The sequence below is a fragment of the Eucalyptus grandis genome, chromosome 6, assembly GCF_016545825.1.
Source record: "Eucalyptus grandis isolate ANBG69807.140 chromosome 6, ASM1654582v1, whole genome shotgun sequence".
NCBI lineage: Eukaryota > Viridiplantae > Streptophyta > Magnoliopsida > Myrtales > Myrtaceae > Eucalyptus > Eucalyptus grandis.
The window spans coordinates 6,507,436-6,528,299 of NC_052617.1; the positions used below are offsets into that span (position 1 = coordinate 6,507,436).

The window sequence follows — 20,864 nt, forward strand, 5'->3', positions numbered from 1 at the left end:
CAAGCTCGGTGTTCTCTCAAATGATTGCTTATTCAAAATATCCCTGCAGAAGCTTTCTCAACTAATGTCTCTCCTTTTCCCCTTTCTTTGGCACTAAGAAATGGGCAACAAGCAAGCTTCTCAAGAAATGCTCTTTGTAGAAACTTTTTCAAACAATGATCTAATGAAAACAGCTTCACATAGCTTGAAAAGGTAAAGAGTATCATCATTTTATTGAATATATAACTAGAAGAGTATTTTAAGTAATCGGAGAATAGTCTTTTACATGACTGCCTAAGGACAGATACCCATGCCATACAAGCTAGACTACATAGCTCACCTCAGCAACAGAGACAAATGAGGAAGAAAGAAAGAGAGTGAACAAGATCCTTTGCAAAATGAGCAGTTTTTCTATGTCCCGAGACTATTATTGCATCCACTTAGGACTTAATAAAAATAGAGAAATTACTATCACATTAAAACGGTTAATATCATAGGATACTATCAATGTTTTTTTGCATAGCAATGTATACATACCCCAAAAATCAGTCCAGAGGACAACTCCACAGTTTAAAAGGAAAAATAGCTATATAGATGAGTACCTTTACTGTAGCTGTACGTATAACAAGCAGCACAGCCACCATCCCCTGCTCATACATCAGCTTCAGCAGCCCTTCCAATGGGACCAACTGCTGCACTCAAACTAGCCCCAACTGAAAAATGAGCAGTACCACCAAATGTCTTCACAGCCTCAGTTGTTCTCAACACCATAACGAAGTCTGTCAATTCTCCTCCAGCCTGCAATCACCCTTGACTGGTTACTATTGACTGGAATAAGGATATCTCTACATAAAAATATAACACAAAATCAAACATTTCTTGCAAGGATAATCTTTTCATTTATGTATTTGATTTTTACTATTATTGTTGTTATCATTTCGGGAGGAAGGGGAATCGACTAAAGATTTCTTTAGTTGATTTTTATGTTTTATGCAAGACTTCTTTGCTTGAGCTTAAGCCACACAAGCAGAAGCTATTAATGTGATAGACATGTTAACAGAAAGGGAACGATTATAAGCAACACAAGGGCAATCTCTGGCTCAGGGACTTCTCCCACTTCCACAATAAAGCAAAACACAAATTCAGAGAAAGGGAACAGAGATGCAGAAAGGAACTTGAAAACTCAATGGCAACATGGTAATCAAACAAAAAGTCCAAATCTCATCCTGAGAAATACTGTTCTTAGATAGAGTTCCAGAAAGGAGAAACAAATGGCACATTCCATGAAATAGAAGGATGACAGACCAGACATTTACAAAGGAAAATTCTCACAGAGACCATGGAAATGAAGCAGACAATACGTCAAGCATTCCGGATGGAGTAAAAAATCAAATTGATGTTTATTATCTAAACAATCATTTTGAGCACGTTGATACACGTGGTTAATATGCAGATTGCATGAAAGCCAAAAACACTTGTTGGTTTTGACGCTTGGCCCTTAAGGTTGATGAAATCAAAATCCAGGGATACGATAAAACGAGCCTACCTTTGCTCCCCACCCTATTCCACATGAAGAAATTGTAGAAGGTGGAGACCATGAGCCGTCTTCCCTACGAGCAACCACAAGGCCGGTACCATCATACCAACTTTCACAACAGTAATAATTGCAAGGCCTTTTTGCTTGTCGTAAAATGGCATCAGAAATTGCCTTCTTAGGTTTTAGTGAACCCACCTGAGCAATCAGAATGCATCATATAATAAGCTTAATAATCACACGAGAAGTGCAAGAGAACCTAATCAACGTACCTCCTGAGCTTCTTAGAAGCAGGATCATAGGCTTCACCACCAACGTTAGCCCCATCAACCTTCGCAGCCTCGACCCAGCCGTCGGATGACGATCCAGCTCCTCCTTGTCGCCGACCCGTCGCCTATCTCCGCGGACCCATCTCCGGGGAGTCAACGAGCACGTCGGCCGAGGAACCTATCGCAGAACTCCCGGCTCGAATCAGCCCTAATCCCGCCACCGGCAACTCCGCCGTCCTCGTTGTCCTTCATCGGATGTTCTCGATGAACCACGAGAGCCCCGAGTCTGGAGACGATGACAACGCGTTCGTCGAGGAGCAAGCGCCGATGACGTCGCTGGCCTCGGGAGGTCGCCGAAGAAGCCGTTGAGCATATGCAACTCCCGCATCCACCATCGAACACTAGGGAAAAAACCAACAAAACAAAAAAAGGGGGGAAAAGAAGATGAAGGCGACGATGGGAGATCTCTACAAAAACATCTGATTTGCTCGCGGTGGTTCGCCGGTCGGAAAGAGGGAGGGCAGAGAGAGAGGGAGGTCGCGGTCCTCTCGCCAGTCCCGTGTAGTGGTTCGTCGATTGCTCGCGGTCCTCTCGCCGGTCCCGTGCGGTGGTTCGTCGGTCGGACAGAGGGAGGGCGAGAGAGAGAGAGGGAAGGAGGTCGCGGTCCTCTTGCCGGTCCCGTGCGGTGGTTCGCCGGTCGGAAAGAGGGAGGGAGCTAGGTCTCGCGGTCCTCTCGCCGGTCCGGTGCGGTGGTTCGTCGGTTGCCGGTCGGAAAGAGGGAGGGCGCAGAGAAGCCTCTTCTTCTCCTTCCTCTCGCCCTCCCCCACGAAGTCTCGTAACCACACGGATTTCGGCTGCGGCTGCAACTGCTGCTGCTGCGCGGCGTAATTCTCCTTGTCCCCGCTGAGCGTGCCGCCCGCGGTGTCGTGAAACGCCTCGCCGTTCCTCAACGACGGCGGAGGGTTCACCGCCCTCCTCGGCCTCGATTCCACGGCCGCCGCGCCGCTTTGGCCTCCTCCGCCTTCCCATCCTCGCTCACAACGCCGCCGCCTCCTCCGCCGGCCGCACGGCTCGAGCACTGCCTCCTCCGGAGGCGGGGGCCGCTCGTGGGGTGGGGGTGGGATGCGCTGAGAAAAGGAAACAGAGAGGAGGTGCAGCTCGTTCTCTGCTCTTCACGAGGAGAGAGAGAGACGAAACCCAAAATATTCAAGTGAGGAGAGAAATTTTAAGCGGGAGTCGTCCTTTCTTTTGCCAGCCGAGCCGAGCCGAGCCACCAGCCCAGAGTTATTTCGGAGAGAGGAGAGAGACAGAAGCGCAAAAGATGGAGAGACGCGAGCTCCTGAAATCGTGGGTCCCACGAGACACGTGTCGCGCTGCGACTGCCTTCTTGTTTGCCACGCTGTCTACATAAGACGTACCCAATATTTTCTCTGCTGACAACACCGGAAAATCGCAGCAAAACCTGCACACTCAACAGCTGTAGAATTGAAAAAAATTGGCTAGGTCAGAGAGTGGGTGAAGTAGCCCTGTTGACAGGCCTGGTAGGTGGACAAAAGGCTGACCAAAAATCCTCTAATTCGGGGGATAAGGTCACGGAAGCAAGGTATTTCGAGAGAGGAGAGATAGGAGACGAGAGAGAGAGGAGAGAGCTCGGAATCGTCCCCCAAAGAGGCCCTCAGAAGCAACTCCAGAAAAGCAAACCCAGAAATTCCAGATCAACCTTTTGAGAGAAAAGTGAGATTTTCACAACCCTTCGACAAAAATTAGCCAAAACCTTCAACTATAGAGTGAAACTCCACTCAAATATCTTTCCATCCATAGGTCGCACGTCTTAAATGGAGATCGGGAAGGCCTCCTAAAGCCCCCCGAAAGTACACCCTCCTGGCGGGCCAAGAAACACTGGAAATTTTTCTAAGTGTTGAGCCCGATTGGTCACAAGTGAGGGAAATCCAGTGTTTTTTGAGAAATTTGAGAGACAAATGAGGAAAATATTTACTTTTACCCCAAACTATAATAAATATAGTTTGGCTTGGTTTCAATTTTTCCAACAAAAGACGTCTTGAAGTCTAATTTTAGAGGTCAACGAAAACCTTCATTGTCAGTTCTTCTTTTCTGCAGATCTCATTTCCAGTTGAAGAAGCCAACTTCCACGTGCTTCCAGAGGACAATTTCTCGGTTTCCTTGGCCAAGAACCACTTGCAAAAGATACTATGAAGCAAGGTAAGTATCCTAGATGTATTTTTGTTCGAATTTGAACATGTTTTAATAGTGAAAAATTAAGAGGAAAACTAGTCCAAGAAACTGGTTTTGAGGCTGGAATTTTTCTAAGTGTTGAAATCTCTTCAAGAGTTTTGCATGTGTGCTTTTGAAGAGGTTGTTTTGATGTGTCCGGTTGGTCATTTTCTATGATGTTTGTTGCATTTGAAAGCTCATGTTACCTACTTTCATTCGGATCAAGTAATATTTCCCTTAGATCTCGTATGTGATGGGTGTCGGGGCTTGAATATGGGCATGTAACCTGTTTGCTTGACTTGGGTTCAAATCCAGATTTGCAAAATCAGCTCAAACCCGTGCATTTGAGGACGATTTTAGCTTGGTTCTAGTGTGTTTTTAGCTATGATTTCTATCTAATCTTGTTCTTTGCATGTGGTGGTATAATCTTGATACTTTAGTTCCACATGAGATTGCTTATGAGTGGAGATTGAAGGCTGCAAACATGTCTCGAGGAGGCTATTGGGGCTAGTTTAATGCACACCAAGTGTTCGACAAAATGCCCAAACTAAGCTTCGATCTTGAAACGGTCGATTTGAGCTTGATTATTGTGATATTCATGTGCTGTGTTACTCCATGTTAGCATAGATCGGCTTAAAGAATTTATTATTTTTTTTTTAAAAAAATAATTAAAAAAAAGAGAAAAATATGAAATTTTCAAAAATATCAAAAAATGTTAGATAGCATCAAATTAGGATAGAAATGACATATATGAAATTTTCCTAATTTTAAAAGGTCATTTTCCTAATTTAATGCTATTTTTGGTATTTTATAACCATTTTTGTAAATAATCCATTTTTCATAGATTAAAACTATTTAAAGTAATTTCATGCACATAGAGCAATTTTATGCATATTTGAATTCTCATTTTGCGCATGGGGGTCCTATCCCGGGCGTGATAACAAGGCCATGTAATATTATTTGCTTGACTTGTATCGGGTTTATATTTTCCGTTTTATTTTCAAGTCATTTCAATTTCTTGGATGTTTACTTACGCGCTGCTTTTCATTAATTTGAGTGTAAATTTCTCTTCTAAATTATGTTAGGATTAGTTTAGACATTAAAAGAAAAAAAAAACTACAAAAACATTTGCATGGACACTTAGTGGTTTCATAAAGATTATAATTGGTAATCAAGATTGTGTGGCCATTTAGATAAACAACTTTCCAAGTTAGTAGTACCGCAAGGGCGTTAATAGAAACATTGGCGTAAACAAGTCCCCGTTCCTAGAAATCTCTGGTTGCGTAGGAATCAAGACAACACTCCCGTGTCTTGATTGGTTTCTAGCCGACCCCAATAGGCTAGTGGCGACTCCTAGAATTACATAGGTTGTTAAGAATTAAAATTCAAAATCCAATGTTGCGCGAGGTATGGGCTTGGGAGAGCCCGCGCCTAATCTAGGGCCATCGGTTCGCCTAAACACTCTTCCTTTTCCCCCGGACGGAAAAAAAGGAGGTCGTGACACAAAGGGCGAAGCAAAGGGAAGGGGAGAAGTAGGAAAAGAGGAGACTGAAGATTTGATGCCACCCCATTTGGCAATTTAGCATGCAAGTGAGTTTATTGATGATGGAGAGTGCTTCAACTTATATAGCCCTTCTCAAGTGTGAAGTAATGGACACAAGTTTTCTCTAGAATTGTCGGTGGGCTCACATGTGTTACCCAATCTACAAGCTTAGATCGGATTATTGACTATTCCATTACCATGAATATGTTTTATATGGCCCTTCCAAAATGCGAAGGTACAAACACAAGTCTTCTCTTAAGGCTATGTTGGTAGCCAAATATATATTATGTTTCCGAGTGCTTTCATCGAAAGGCCACATCAAACGGGATTGGCTTCCCATGTAAAAGCGTTTCCGCTTTGTCAAAAGTAAATAAAGTTTACAGGAGCGAAGATAAAGCAGCAGGTAGTGGCTTCCAAATAACCAGAAAAGGACGTTAAGAAAGAATTGACCATCACATTTTCTTCTGTCTTTCGAGTGATTTTTACCCGCTAAAATTAGAATGAAAAACTTCTACAGAAAACCTTGCCATGAAATGGTCTTAATTAGATTTGACCATGTTTTTGGCTACTTCTTTTTTTCTTCATCAATGCTAAAGTCACGTTCACGGATGAGCCAAAAACAAATTAAATGAAATCATCCTTCAATTTCAGTTCAACAACTAATGTCTTTTTTGTCCATAATCGAAATGGAAAAGGCGTTTCTGTTCGAATCACCCAAATATATATTCCCTCTTTGACAAGAATTTATCTTAATTAAACCTGTCTTTTTGGTTGAAAATTCGAGACATAAATGTAGAAAATCGACACAATCTCTTGTTGGCATATGATTCCGGCAAATTCCAAACGAATTTCGATTGCACACGACTCCAACAATTTTTCATTAGAGTTCCCCACTTTTTTCTCATCCTATTTTGCTTTTATGAGGTTCATCTCCAAATTGATACACGTCACTAACAAAAAAAGTAATAAATTTTATGGAACTCCTGTACGCCTCTTGCTTATGATTTTGACTATGCATTTTGGGTTGATCAAGGCGCTTTCATGTGAAAACTCTATCTCTTTCATGTGAAAAATTTATCGGCAGTCTGAAAAGATTGGTTTACATTAGTGCGTCTAAAAGATATTCAATTGCCGCTGGTGCAGCAATCTGACGGGAGATGCACTTAAAAGGGGTGGCATCACTGCTTTTGTAATATCCCATCGAAGTGGGCGATGGAACAATTTTCAAACCAATCTTCAAGCCTTCATCTGGGTAGAACGAGATGGTACGGGAGCGATTTAAAATGTCACCCGTTTTAACATCCGATTCTTGTAGCTATCATGATAAAATCAGTGCAATTTCCATCTTTTAGGGTTGGCCATTTCGATCCGGTCGCAATATATTCACTCCTAAAGCACAACCGTCCCAGGTCTTGGTAGGTATCAGATATGCAATTTGAAATGTCTAATGTTCTTGTTCCGTGCGTACTCTTTTCTGAGTGTCAGGAAGAGAGTTTAACCTCCATTTTTTAATTTCTATCAGATGATTTGCAGTAATTAGCTCTGTTTACAACTCTACGATTTTGATAAAAATTAACAGGCATTGGAAAGGCAAGGGTGACTAAATAACGCTTGACCGAGTTGAGCACATGCTCAGAAAGAACTACTTGCGCCCGTGGACGAAATATTATTTAATACAAAGCCTGGACATGGGAGGAGATCGGCATTCGGCATAGCTATTCTCGTTTTACGCTAACACGTTGGTTAGTAGACACTGAGCGCAGGTTGACCCACGAAGAACCCTTTTGAGTTCCACTCCATCGCACCCTTTTGAGTTCCACTCCATCGCCCAAGACGTGGGAGGTTTTAATGCCTGTCTACTCGATGGTAGCCTATTGCAAAGAATAGAAGGGGGAGTCTACCTTCCCTCCGTCCCCCCTAATTCCTAGATATATATTTTTTCTTCCCTACCTAGGAGGAAATACCTCCGAAGTTTAACATCTCAGAGTCCAAATGAAGTAGTTTTAGGACATATTTAGGTCAATTCTTCCTCTTTTCATTGATGTTAAAGTTACGTTAAGGGATGAGCCGAAAATAATAGAAATGAAATCATCCTTCAATTTCAATTCAATAAGTGATGCCTTTTGTTATAATATAATGCAGAAACTAATATCGGATTTTGCAATATGAGTCGATGTGAAATCATTGAAGAAATAAATGAGAAATTTTAAATGACCTAAAAAATTTACGTGATTCAGCTCGAGTATCATTACCCACATTCATAGGGAAAATTGATAGTAGATAATCCATTTTAATCAATAAAGTAGAATTATAATTACACACATGCTTGAATATTTTTCAAATTTAAATTAATTCCAAGCCTACGGTATATATAAGTAAAAAAAATTCATTTAATGTAAATTCACGGCACAAAATCCATCGTGGTCAACACTCTTATGATTGAGAAATAGGGTGTCACCCAGTGCGACCCCTTTCTTACTTCGCTGTTCGTATTGTCGTGGAGTTCGCAACACGGCTTGAAATAATCTTCCGTGCGGCCAAGAAAAGGTACTCCACCCGACGTGATTAAAGTGTTCCCCTTTTTCTTGTTCTTTTATAGAAGTCAACAAATCCGTGTGGCCTTTTGACGTCCCCTCAAATAAGTAGCCCGAGTCGAAAATGATATGACCTATATCGATCCATTTTATGAAATACAATTTTGTTAATTTATACCCAACTTGACTCTGACTTAATTCATACCAAACTTAGCCCATATTTCCAAAATACATTCATACTTAATCCTAATTATGAAAAGAAATATTAACTCATTCAATCCACTTTAAGCTTTTCATGTTAATGTGTTGTTAGGATAAAATTTTATATCAAATTAAAAAAGTAAAATAACAAAATATGAAGATGCAAGTAAATAAAACAGAAAATGTAAAAAAATAATAATAAAATCAAAGAGACCCAAGGTGACTATGGTCATTTATTTTATTTTATTTTATTTTAAGAAACGACTTCTTGATTATTTTTTTTCTTTTTTTCCTTTTTCCTTCTTCTTCGCTTGTTACCAGCTATGTTGACAGGCCACAAATATATGTTTTCGTTGTGGTTTGTACATTTTCCCCCTTTACCATAAGTAATGTAGCTTGTGCTCATCGGATTGATTTGAAGAAATACAGAAAATTTTCCCAAGTAGTTTATGATGAAAGCTATTTTTATTCACCAATGATCAACATTGTAATGTGAATCTGTCCAATTCGATGTCATTGGTCATCCACGCGATGTCCAGTGCAAGCAAAGGACAGAGTTTCTTTCAAACATTTATACGAAGTCTCCGACGCCATTTCTTTTCCACGTTCCCATTGATCTAACATGGCTTTTCCCACAATCGGCGCATTGAATGATTGTGTTGCGAAAGTTCGTGGAAATAAAATAGCTCCATCAGATGTAAACTCGCGGCGCAAGAGCCACCCTGGTCAACATTGCTCCGTGCCATCGATAAAAAGAGTGTCACCCAGGGCGAACCCCTTTCTTACTTCGCTGTTCGTCATTTTTTTTGGGAAGTTCACGACACGGCTTGAAGGAATTCTTCTGCACGGCCAACGAAAGGCACTCCCAATCCAACAGGATTTTTGTGTCAACAAATCCACTTTGACCGGAACCCACCGGATATTTAAGTTCCTTCTTCTTGCGTGGCTTTTAAACTTAGACCGCGCGCCTCCTCGAAGATATTAGATAAGAGTTTTGCTAATATAACTATTTTTGCATAACTGCGAGAGTAACGGATGAGGAATGGATGTCTTAATAATTTCGAATTAATTGTTATTTTTTTTATGATCCATGACAGATTGTTTTCATCACAGTAAATTAAGAATAGTCATTTAATCAATTTTCATAAGATAAAGCTAATCAATTGAGAGACAAATCCGCAGTCAGAGCGAATATACTCTGTTCCCGCCTGACGAATACGAGCTTGAATCGGATTAATGGGCTCACCAGATTTGAACAAATCGAGATCATCCAAATAGTTTGGATTTCGTACGCGTGCTAAAACTGAAGATATAATATTACACTTTTTATTTACTATCACGAAATATATTTTGTTATTTCGAATGCAGCAATCTGCGTTGACATGCGCCCAAAAGAGATGGCATCAAGTTCTCTGTATTATCCCACCGAAGTGGGTAATCAAACAATAGTCAAGCCAATCTTCAATCTCTCATCAAATTTTACTTAGAATAACATTATGAGCTGTCGCAAAGACAACTCATCGTATCGGAAGACTTGGTGTTCGTCACTTCACACTTTATAAGTCGAAGCTCTTGTTTGCCTACTAAACTGCAAAATGGGGTGGCATCAGATCATCGACCTCCTTTGTTTTCTCTTTTTCTCTTATTTGCCCCATCTACATTCCTCCATATCCTCTCCCCACCCCATTGTGAGTCCCCCCTTTATGGTCCGTCCCATTACCCCGATCCTTTGCCCCCTTGACGAGAGCGATGCCTTGCTCCATTTTAAGAACTCTTTCACGCTTGATAGCATGGCATCGAACTCTTGTTATGACTCTTCTCCACGGACAAACTCATGGAACAAGGATATAGATTGTTGCTCGTGGGTTGGTGTCACTTGTGACTATGTTAATGGTAACGTCATTACTATTAATCTTGCTTGTAGTTGGCTTCGCGGTGCTCTCCACTCTAATAGCTCCCTCCTCCTCCTTCGCCATCTTCAATTGCTCGACCTTTCTGGTAATGACCTTGCTCAGTCCCACATTTTGCGTAATCTGAGTGCAATTCCAAAAATGACTTATTGGAATCTCTCTCATTCATCATTTTCTCTTCAATCGTTGCAGTTGACTTCTTGCAACTTGATTGAGTTCCCTTATTTCTTATATTCGTTAAAAACATTAACACACTTAGACCTATCTTGCAATAGGATTAGTGGGGAGATCCCAAAGTGGTTTTGGGAAATAAGTCATGATACACTGGACACATTAGTTCTTTCTCATAACTTTCTAGAGGGAGGTACACAACAAATGCATTGGAAGAGTTTGTCTTTTATTGACCTTCATAACAACTCATTCCAAGGACCACTCTTGATCCCTCCACCTTCTATACTTGGCTTTGATGCCTCAAACAATGGTTTCACTGGTGAGATCCCTCGTTCAATTTGCCAATTGAGTTCACTCCAGTCTTTAAATTTGTCTAATAATAATCTCTTTGGGAATATACCGGTATGTTTTGGTAATATAACTCATCTAAAAAGGCTAGATTTGGCAAGCAATAAATTACAAGGGCCACTACCGTGCTCCCTAGTCAAATGTGTGAACTTAGAAACACTACTTCTCAGTCACAATCAGTTTAGTGAGATCCCCTCACGATGGCTGGAAGCACCGCATCTGGAGTACCTTGATTTGCAATCCAACAAATTTCATGGTAAGATTAGCCTCACTACTTTTAGATTGTCCTTGCTTGCTCTTGAATCTTTACTTATCTCCAATAAAATTTTTACAGGACGGTGGCCCATAGAGGTTTTCTCAAACACCACATTGACTATGATAGATTTGTCCAACAACATGTTTGGAGGCCAAATCCCACTTCCATCACCTATCACATTCTATTATTCCATTGCAAGTAACAATATAACGGGAAAGATTCCTTCTTTGATGTGCAATGCCACCTGGCTCGGGTTCATCGACTTGTCCAACAACGGCTTAACAGGTAGCTTGCCTCAATGCATAACAAATTTTAGCACGTACCTGTCAATTTTGGACTTGCAAATGAATCACCTAGAAGGCACAATTCCTCAATCATTTTCTTCCAAAAATTGCTTGACGACTCTTGACTTGAGCCAAAATTGGTTTGAAGGCGTGTTGCCCCGATCCCTTGTCAATTGTACAAATTTGGAAATTTTGGATCTTAGTAGCAATCGGATAGAGGATACATTCCCAAGATGGTTGGGAAAACTTCCAGAACTAAAAGTTGTCATTTTGCGGTCCAACAATTTTAACGGTCTTTTGAACATTTCGAAGGGAGATCTCATCTTTTTGAAGTTACGCATTTTGGATCTGTCCGACAACAACTTTGGCGGTCCATTACCAGCCAACTTGATAATGAACCTTAGAGGCATGAAGAATACAACAATTGGGCAACATGAACCATTGTATATGACATGGTTTTCCATAGGGGCGTTTTATGAAAATACTGTCACCGTGATGATGAAAGGGCAAGAGACAAAGCTAGTGAAGATCTTAACCATCTTCACGACCATTGACTTGTCATACAACTCTTTCCAAGGAGACATTCCTGAAACTTTTGGCCATCTTCACTCTCTTGTAGGGCTCAACCTTTCGTACAACCACCTTACTGGTTCCATCCCTTTGACTTTAGGAAACTTGACTAATCTTGGATGGCTTGATTTATCTTCGAACATGCTTAGTGGGGGAATTCCTACAACATTGGGAGATTTGGCATCCCTTGGGTACTTAAACCTCTCGAATAACCGACTTATTGGTCAAATTCCTCAAGACAAGCAATTAAGCACATTTTCAAGCAACTCATTCGGTGGAAACCCAGGCTTATGTGGTACTCCATTGTCAAAGGCATGCCTTGGCGATGCTCAACCTCCTCCACCATCGTCCTCGTCAACTCTTGACCATGAAGGACATGGGAGTAGGTTCAAATGGAAAGTAGTGTGGATAGGTTATTCCTCTGGAATTATCATCGGGATTTCCATAGCATATATTGCGCTTGAAATGCGAAAGCCCAAATGGCTCATGCAAGGAGTGAGAATGCTGGAGGGAAGTGCAGCCGAGTGGATGGAGAAGCCAAAGCGGTAGGCCATCAAGTTTTATGGACAGCGAAATTGTTGAGGAGTTGTCTCTTTAAACCATGTAATGTAGGTTCAATGAATAAACATGTCACCTGATCATCTTCAAATGTCATTTCCCTTATGAAGGCTTGTTTCTAACTTCTTCTTCTTTTGTATCGTGGTGTAATCGTATATGAGTTGAATTGAAAATATGAGTAATGAAATTTGTCAAGCAATCAACTTAAAAAAAGGGAGCCAAGATACGGGAAAATGAAGCGAGAGCCGTTATCCACTACAGATATCTCTTCCGCCCTTTGGAAAGACCTCGCGTCCTCACCGTTGTCTGTTCCAGACGGTGTGGCCCCTTCGGCACACCGCGACGTCCATCACCGGCCGCGCGGGCTCAGATTCCCCAACCGCCCGCCATCGTACGATCCCCCGAGAAGATGACGGCAGCGACGCCTACTCCGACGTCCAGAAGAGCCTCAACCGGAGGAAGTGCGAGGCTCGGCCGCGACGTCCCCTGGGGCATGGAACTCGCTTCCTTTTCCCATCCCAGATCCAAGCGCTGGGGACAAAGAAATGCGTCTTGGAGGCGGCGCGATTCTGAGCTTTCACGGGCTTCGTGGATATAATGATGTTCGATAAAGTAGCACTGTAGAATTATCCTTTCTTTTAAAAGGGGAATTGGGGAGTGGCTTCTCTGGAGTCAAGCGGCGTTGGACGCTCAGATGCTTGCGAAGGTGATATTCCTGCAATGCGTGGCCTTTTCTCTTGAGGCTTTTGGTCTGAGTTGTCACTTGTTCATGCCGTTGCGATGTTTGTTGATTTGTCGCAGATACTGGGACCGGATGTTTGAGAAGGAAAGCGAAGGCAGTTCAATTTCATTGGTACTGTCAAGTTTTATTCATGTTTTTGTGAGTGTGGATGTGTGTGTTTGTGGGAGTCTTTTCACCTTTCTTGCCGGTTCACCTGGTATCTTCCTTGCTATGTTCGCTATTGCACGATGAGTTCTTGCCCAAAAGAATAATTCTTAAGATAAGAAGCTCTTTTTTAACTGCCCCCTTCCCCCTGTAGATTGTGTTCGAGTATGTCAGCTTGCACTATTGAAATGCTTGGATGGTAATTGCAGTATAGTTCCTTGAGCATACCTTGATGAATGATAAGTAAGTGCTCATGACGTGCTGGGGAGAGGCGTACATGAATGCTCAAGCCGTGCGAAAATTTTGAAATTTTGCTTGCTGAACGCCTTTTTTTCATTTCCAGACGGAACGCAAGTGTCTTTGGCTTTTTTTCTCTTCAGTTTTATTTATTTATTTTTGCTAAGACATTTTCTTTTTAGTTTTATTCTACAAAATATGCACAAGAGGTGTTGATTCAATGATTCATTCATGCCTCACGAATCCATAATATGCAGTGTAAACTTCACTTAATGAATTATGTTTGTTAGGGAAGTTGCTGTGAGAAGTTGAACCCGAGTTAATGGATGCTTAAATTGAGGCTACAAAAGATGGTGACCACAGTAGGCTGCGAGCTTTATCTGTATCCGAGGTGTGGTTTGGCAAAGATGATGATGAAGGAGAAGAAGATTTCTAGCAAGAACAAGAGGAGGAGGTACCTGGTTTTAACTTTGTCGCTAAAAAAAAAATCTGCATCGCCCACCGCTGCCACATAAAGTTTCATTTGCATCCTCTTAGAGGAAAACAGGTTCAACATGTATGGGATGTGTGAGGAGTCGACTTCCCAATCACCTAGAGAAGAAAGTTTTCCCTGTACTTACTTGATTCTTACTTGATTCGATACTTAGTGCCCTAACTTTTATCAAAAAATCTAAGCATAGACTAGAATCCCTGGCTTCGTATTTACTGAGAGGTGCTGATTCTACGGGTGTCTTAACCCATGGAAACATTATAGTGGGATTAGATACATTAGCCCATACAACATAATATGTGCGTGTGCGACAATTTTTCTATATCCTAGCAATAAAAGTGATGATTGCCGCATATAATTAATAGGTTAATGACATAACATTTAAATGATTTGAGTCTGCAGAAAAGCAGATACGCTACGCAGGGAATGTACATGGAGCGAGAAAGGAAATATTTTTTCTTCTGGAAAATACTATCATCACTTAGGATTACGCATTCATAGACATGCTTGAAATGAATAATTACTTTACTGTTTCAATATCATAGAGGATATGATAAATTTGAAACATTTAATGTGCCAAATGATCTGGTCTAGTTCATATAATACAAAAACTTACATAAAATTGTCTTAAAAAAAGTGTTTATCAGAAGACGCAATCTTTGTGGGAGCTCACCTTTGCCTTTCAATTCTTGTGTTCCTTTCTTTGAAACGGCATCACTTTCTTTGTCTTTTTCTGCATTTTCTTCTTGTTCTCCATTTTTCTTTAAAATGACACTGGATGTGAAAGCAGTATCAATCCATTTCCTCCTCCACCTTGCACGATGTTTGTCCTCCCTAATTGCCCCGTGCAACTTTGGTGAGCAGACTTCACATGAATCTTTCTGCAACAGAATCCATTTGCTCTGCCCTTTACTGGCCAAAAGGGTCTTGGATGAAACCCAAAATTCGAAATCAAAGTCTTACATGTATTGTGTAAATTAGTTACTTAGTAACCAAACTTGCTACTTTTAGTGGAAAAGAGAGACTTATGTTTAACTTTGCATAGAAAGTAGTGCGGAGTGGGAGCAGTTTTTCCTAAAAAAACTTTAACCTGTTAAGAACATTTAACCTGTTTTCTATAATAGAGCCATTAATATCTCATTTCCAATTTTGTCAAGGGCTATTCCTACCTTTTTAGAAGTGCACAGCAAGGTTGAATGTTGGCTGTATAGGTTACTGTCGATACCGCAGATTTAGATGATGATCAACTTTTTAAAATAATCCAAAGATATAATACATGATAAACTTTTTGTTAGGCAGAGATGGCATGAGATCTTTATCACCCATAAAATATGCCAAATCTTACATATATTGAGAAATTGATTCATTAGTGATGTGATCCATTGGTCATGCACGAAACTTTAGTTCTACACAATGTCCATCTTCCTTCTCTAGCATCTGTTCAGGTTTCTCAATTTTCGATTTTCAATTCCCAGGAGTGTCGTGGGTATTCAAGCATAGCAAGCAGGTGGTTTGATGGTTTAATCGGTAAAGACATTCAATTGGCCAATGAAGTTTTCTCCATTCATACCATTGATTTTGACTGGCAAGTAAGGGCGTGTTTGGTAACGATTCTGTTCCTAGGAGTAGATTTTGATCAGAACTGATTCTTTTTTATTCTCGTTCCCGAACTGATTTTAAGCATTTTAAGGGCGCGTTTGGTAACGATTACATTCCCGGAGCCGATTCCGATCGAAACCGATTCTTTTTGATTCTTCTCGGAACCGATTCCCGAGTAAAAAGCGCGTTTGGTAACCGTTCAAAATTTTTTATTCTCGAATAGAATTGCATTTAGTACCGTATTAATTGATTCTGTTCCAAATTAATTTCTTTTGATTTTTAAATAAATTTTAAATAATTTATTTTGATTTTTAAATAAATTTTAAATAATTTCTTTACTTTTTTACTTTTTTCTTTTATTTTTTTCCTTTTTTTTTTTTTTTTTTTTTTTTTCCCTTTTTCCTATTCTTCTTCTTCTTCATTTGGCCGGTCACTGACCGGCGACGCCAGACGAGGGTCGCGACGCTCACCGGAGCGCCGCCGCCCTCGCCGAGGTCGGCCTTCGCCGGCCGAGCCTCGGCAGCCGGGCGAGGCTCGCCCGGCCCGCCGAGGCTCGGCCTCGCCGTGGCCAGCCGGCTCGCCCGGCCTCGGCGAGGCCAGCCTGGCCACCGGCGGGCCGGGCGAGCTCGCCGATGGCCGGGCGAGCCTCGGCAGCGGGGCGAGGCTCGGCCTCGCCCGGATCTGTCCGAGGCCGAGCCTCGCCCGCCCACCGGCGAGGCTCGACCTCGCCGATCCGGGCGAGGCCGAGCCTCGCCTGGCCGGCGAGCTGCTGGCCACCGGCGAGGCCGGGCCTCGCCAGATCCGGGACGAGGCCGAGCCTCGCCGGTGGCTAGGCTTGCCTCCGGCGAGCTCGCCGACCCGCCCCGGCCTCGGCGAGCCTCCGCGACCTCGCCGACCGGGCGACCGGCGGCGTACCGCGACCGGCGGCGTACCGCGGCGGGCGGCGGGCGATGGCGAATGGCAACCGAGATGTTGAAAGAGAAGAACAAGGTTTTACCGTGTTGATTCTTTTTCGATTCTCGACGTAGAATCAATTTTTTTAGATTCTCAAATCTTGTCCAAAATTGTTCCCGGGACAAATTTGTTCCCTGGGAACAAAAATTTACCAAACGCGATTCTCGTCCCAAACGATTCTCGGGAACAAAAAATCAGAATTTGGCACTTGGGCAAGTTGCCAAACAGGCCCTAAGCCGTTTGGTAATGTCCAAAATTTCCGATTCGGAATAGAATCGCGTTTGGTACCGTGTTCATTAAGGGTGCGCATGATAAAATTTATGTTTTTCGATTTCTCTGTTTCTCTGTTCCCGGAATAGATTTGGAACAGAAATCCGTTTGGTAACGTAATTTGATTTCTCTATTTTTGAAACAGATTTCTATTTCAAAAATAGAAAAATTGAAGAAATCAGAAGCTGAAATTTTTAACTTCTCGCTTTACGAAATAGAAATCAGAAACTAAAATCAAACCATATAAAAGAACTTTGTGCTTTCTTGCTAACTTAATTCACTCATAACCACAACTTCACAAATTATTGCTAATTTTCTTTTTCTTATTTTGCTCGTGTTTTTTTTTTTTTTTTTTTTGCATTTTTTTTTATAACTTCCTCTTTAGGATGAAAGGCAATCGAATGGGTCCCCAATTTTAAAAAATGACCAAAATTCTTAAATGCTTACTTAAAAACAATGGGGCTCTTTCCTCCTAGAAAAGGCACGCGCATAGCTAGTTGAAGAAAAGTTCTTACATAATAGATGAATAAAAAAAGTGTCTAGAAATTTAACCTTATTTTTTACGGATTCAAAATTCTTGCAAAATCAAAATAATTAGATTGTTACACAACCTTGAATTTTAATTCGAAGGCAAGAGATTCAAGAGAATCTCTCTTTTGCTATGCAAGGGCCTTAAAGATTCATTGAGCAACAATAAAGAAATTAGGGATGAGCAACTGGACTGATTCAATTCGAGAATCAAAATAAATTGACCTTCCCCCAATTGGTTCCTAACCATAAATGTTACTTTAAGATAGAATTCTTATATATTCATTTACATCTTTAATTTTATTTTGTTGATAATCTTGTATAATACTAGTTTTTTATAAAATGACAAGGCTATATAGGCGCCATGGATGGCACCTATATTCATGCTTCCGCAATACTTGTTTGAACTTATGCATGATGAGCTTGCAAACAATACATTGACCGATGAGGGAAACCAAATAAATATGCTTAGGAAAATAACCGCTAATAAAATGGCAAGGGATAACAATATGCCGGAAATTCCATGATTTTTTTTTTTTTCAACTTTTGTAATGTATTAGTATTATTTCGACTATTATTTTGTATTTGAGGATTTCCTATGTTGTTTTAGTATTATTTCAACTATTATTTTGTATTTGAGGATTTCGTATATTATTATCTAATCAATTTCTATTCCTAGAAATAGAAATTTTGTTCTGTTATCAAACGGATTTCTGTTTTAAAAATAGAAATTTTGAGTCGTTATCAAACGGGTTTCTTTGCTCGAAACTTGTCCGGGAATAGAAATTAAGAAATTGATTTCGGCCGAAATCAATTTCCGTTTCAGAAATTTTGTCATGCGCAGCCTAATTTTGTTCCAAATCAATTTCTTTTAATTTTTAAATAATTTTTTAATTTTTCCTTTTTTCATTTTCCTTTTTTTTTTTTTCCTTTTTTCTTTTCTTTTCATAATCTTCTTCTTCTTCTTCTTCTTCGGCCGGCGACCTCACCGGAGCGTCGCCGGCCTTGGCGAGGCCAGCCTCGCCGGCCGAGCCTCGCCCGCCAACTCGGGCGAGGCTCGCTGGATCCGGTGAGGCCGAGCCCCGCCGGTGGCTAGGCCGGCCTCGTCGGGGTTGGGCGAGGCTCCGCTGTGCCATCGGCGGGCCGGGCGAGCCTCACTGCCACCGGTGGGCCGGGCATCGCGAGGCTTGCCCAGCCCCCGCCCAGCCCCGACGAGGCCTCGCCCGGCCCCGACGAGGCCTCGCCACGCCATCGGCGAGGCTCGGCCGCCAGATCCGGGGAGGCCGAGCCTCGCCGGTGGTCGGACTTGCCTCCGGCGAGCTTGCCAGACCGGCGGCGGACGGTGGCCGGCGGCGGTGGACGGCGGCGGCAGACGGCGGACGGTGGCGGGCGGTGGTGGACGGCGGTCGTGAGATTGGCCGAAGGGAAGAAGAAAATTTCTTAATTTTGATTCTCAAATTCGTTCCGGGAACAAGATTCAACTTTTTTGGTTCTTGATTCTATTCCCAATTTGTTTCCGGGAACAAAAATTTTACCAAATGCGATTCTAGACCGAAACTGATTCCGGGAACAAAGAATCATAATTTGGCCCTGTTTGGATGGTTACCAAACAGGGCCTAAGTTGACAGATATCTCTTACTGTTTGAGCATTTAGTTTTATATATTGGAGCATTCAAATCTCTTGCAGTCCATTTATAGCATCTTGAACAACTCCATGTCGGCCGTATAAAAAATATCCATGGGTTGCTGCTGAATCAACTACTTGTTTAACATTCAGCTCTTGACGCCATAGACCATTTGATGGTTTTCCACAGGCGGTAACGCATGGCATGTAGTTAACATTTGCACAACTCTATAGTTGGTCGGGCTAATTCATCGCTCCAACTGGTACGACAAACTTCACCATGTTTAGTTCGTTGTTCTGTGCACATGCAAACATTGCCCGTTGCTGAAGCTTGCAGATGCCAATTGCCAAGAGTTTGCATGGTTGACATCTCCTATTGTCACATTGTCAAAATAAAATTTTGGGTTCCATGTTTATGCTGAATATTTTTCTACCTCGTACTTCCTATAGGAGTTGTGAAAGCTTGTATGGAGAGTACAGTCGACTCAAGAAAAGCCAGTCAAAAATGAGAGAGAAGCTAGCATAGCGCTCCTAAGGGCGCAGAAGTCCTCTGCTTGTTTCCTCCGAAGCCATGCGAGGCAATTATGTTGTAGCAATACATGATTACCCAGCTGATACTCACCTCTTGTACTAATCTATTTTGCAACATTTACATTTTCTTTTTCCAGGGTCCGGTTGAATCGTTCTACGGTTCAGGATTGTATGAACCGCGTGCCAGGTGGATAATGGGGTGCTAATTTTAATTTGGTGCCGGGTTCAATCCTGCGCAATGGCTCAAAAGAGAATAGTTATGCCGCTAAACGTTATTTACTTGCCTTTACCTTTCCATTGCCTGCTAATTTCATCAATTCCGGAGAGTTATAAAAGGAGCAAAATAATGCAAATTGTCTGATAGAAAAAAGAAAAAAAGGGAGGTTAAGCTCTGTTCTTATAAATATTTACTTTGACGCTCGGTTTGTGCTTTTGCATTCGAATTTACCTGGATAATATTTATGCTGATGCCAGCCAGTACAGATGTAGTTGAATCCTATACAAGTACATATGCACTGAAGTTAACCCTTTTTCGCCTGGGAAGGTCGCGAGCGAATGCATTCTACCACATTAATACCAATCGGCACACGAGGTTATCAACAATGCCCTTGTTCTATCCCGTTTGCATCCCGTAAGCACAGAACAAGTGCACTAGACATTATATGTAAATAGACGCGTACACAAACACAAACACACAAAGATCTTGGACTGTTGTGTTTTGGACTGTTGTGTTAGGGGTGAATATATTAGGTTAGGGTCGACACCAGAATATTTATACAAAGGGAGTGATGAGGAAAATTATATAAAAAAAAAATCTTAAACCTATTGCATTCATGCAAATCTGATTTTAAGCCTTTCAATTTGGTTAATTTAGTCTTAAATCTTTTGACAATTTGCTGATGGAGTCTATTTGGTTGGAAATCATTAACGTATGTTAGTTGTTTTACAAGGCATGGTCGATTGTTGTTGTTAATGTGAACAATTTTCGCATATCTTTAAAAAAAAAAAAATTATTCTTTATTCTTTTTCCAATTGCCACTGGCGACTCTTGTCGGCTGTGAATGCCCTTGCTAGATTTGGGCGAGGCCCTCGCTTGCAACGAAGGCCTCCTGTGCCTAGCAAGGCCGCAAAGGCATTGGCGAGGCTGCGGGCGAGGGCCTCCTCGGCCCCACTGGTTGTGAGAGAGGCGGCTCTTGCCTAGTCTAGGAGAGGCTTTCACGGCTGGTGAGGATCACCATGACCCTCACCAGTCATAATGAGAAAAGAGAAAAAAAGTAAAATAAAAAAACAAAGAAAGAAATAAAGGAAAAAAAATAAAAAATAAAAAATTCAGAAAAAATTGTTAATGCTAGCATT

At 41.6% G+C, this 20,864-nt stretch overlaps 1 protein-coding gene and 1 long non-coding RNA gene across 2 annotated transcripts; both read left to right on the forward strand.

The window, feature by feature from the left end:
- Nucleotides 1–11,096: 11,096 nt before the first annotated feature.
- On the forward strand, nt 11,097–12,380 carry LOC120294266 (receptor-like protein 33). The gene has a single exon (XM_039314259.1). The coding sequence runs from the start codon at nt 11,097–11,099 to the stop codon at nt 12,378–12,380; it is 1,284 nt and encodes a 427-aa protein (XP_039170193.1).
- Nucleotides 12,381–12,443: 63 nt separating this feature from the next.
- Nucleotides 12,444–19,900, forward strand: LOC104456662. Its single transcript, XR_005551839.1, has 5 exons — nt 12,444–13,095; nt 13,191–13,242; nt 13,803–13,966; nt 15,478–15,591; nt 19,428–19,900. It is a non-coding gene; the product is annotated as an uncharacterized LOC104456662 (long non-coding RNA).
- Nucleotides 19,901–20,864: the final 964 nt, after the last annotated feature.

What these genes read in the sequence shown, in the direction of transcription:
- LOC120294266 (XM_039314259.1), top strand. Translation starts at nt 11,097, where the DNA reads ATGATAGATTTGTCCAACAACATGTTTGGAGGCCAAATCCCACTTCCA.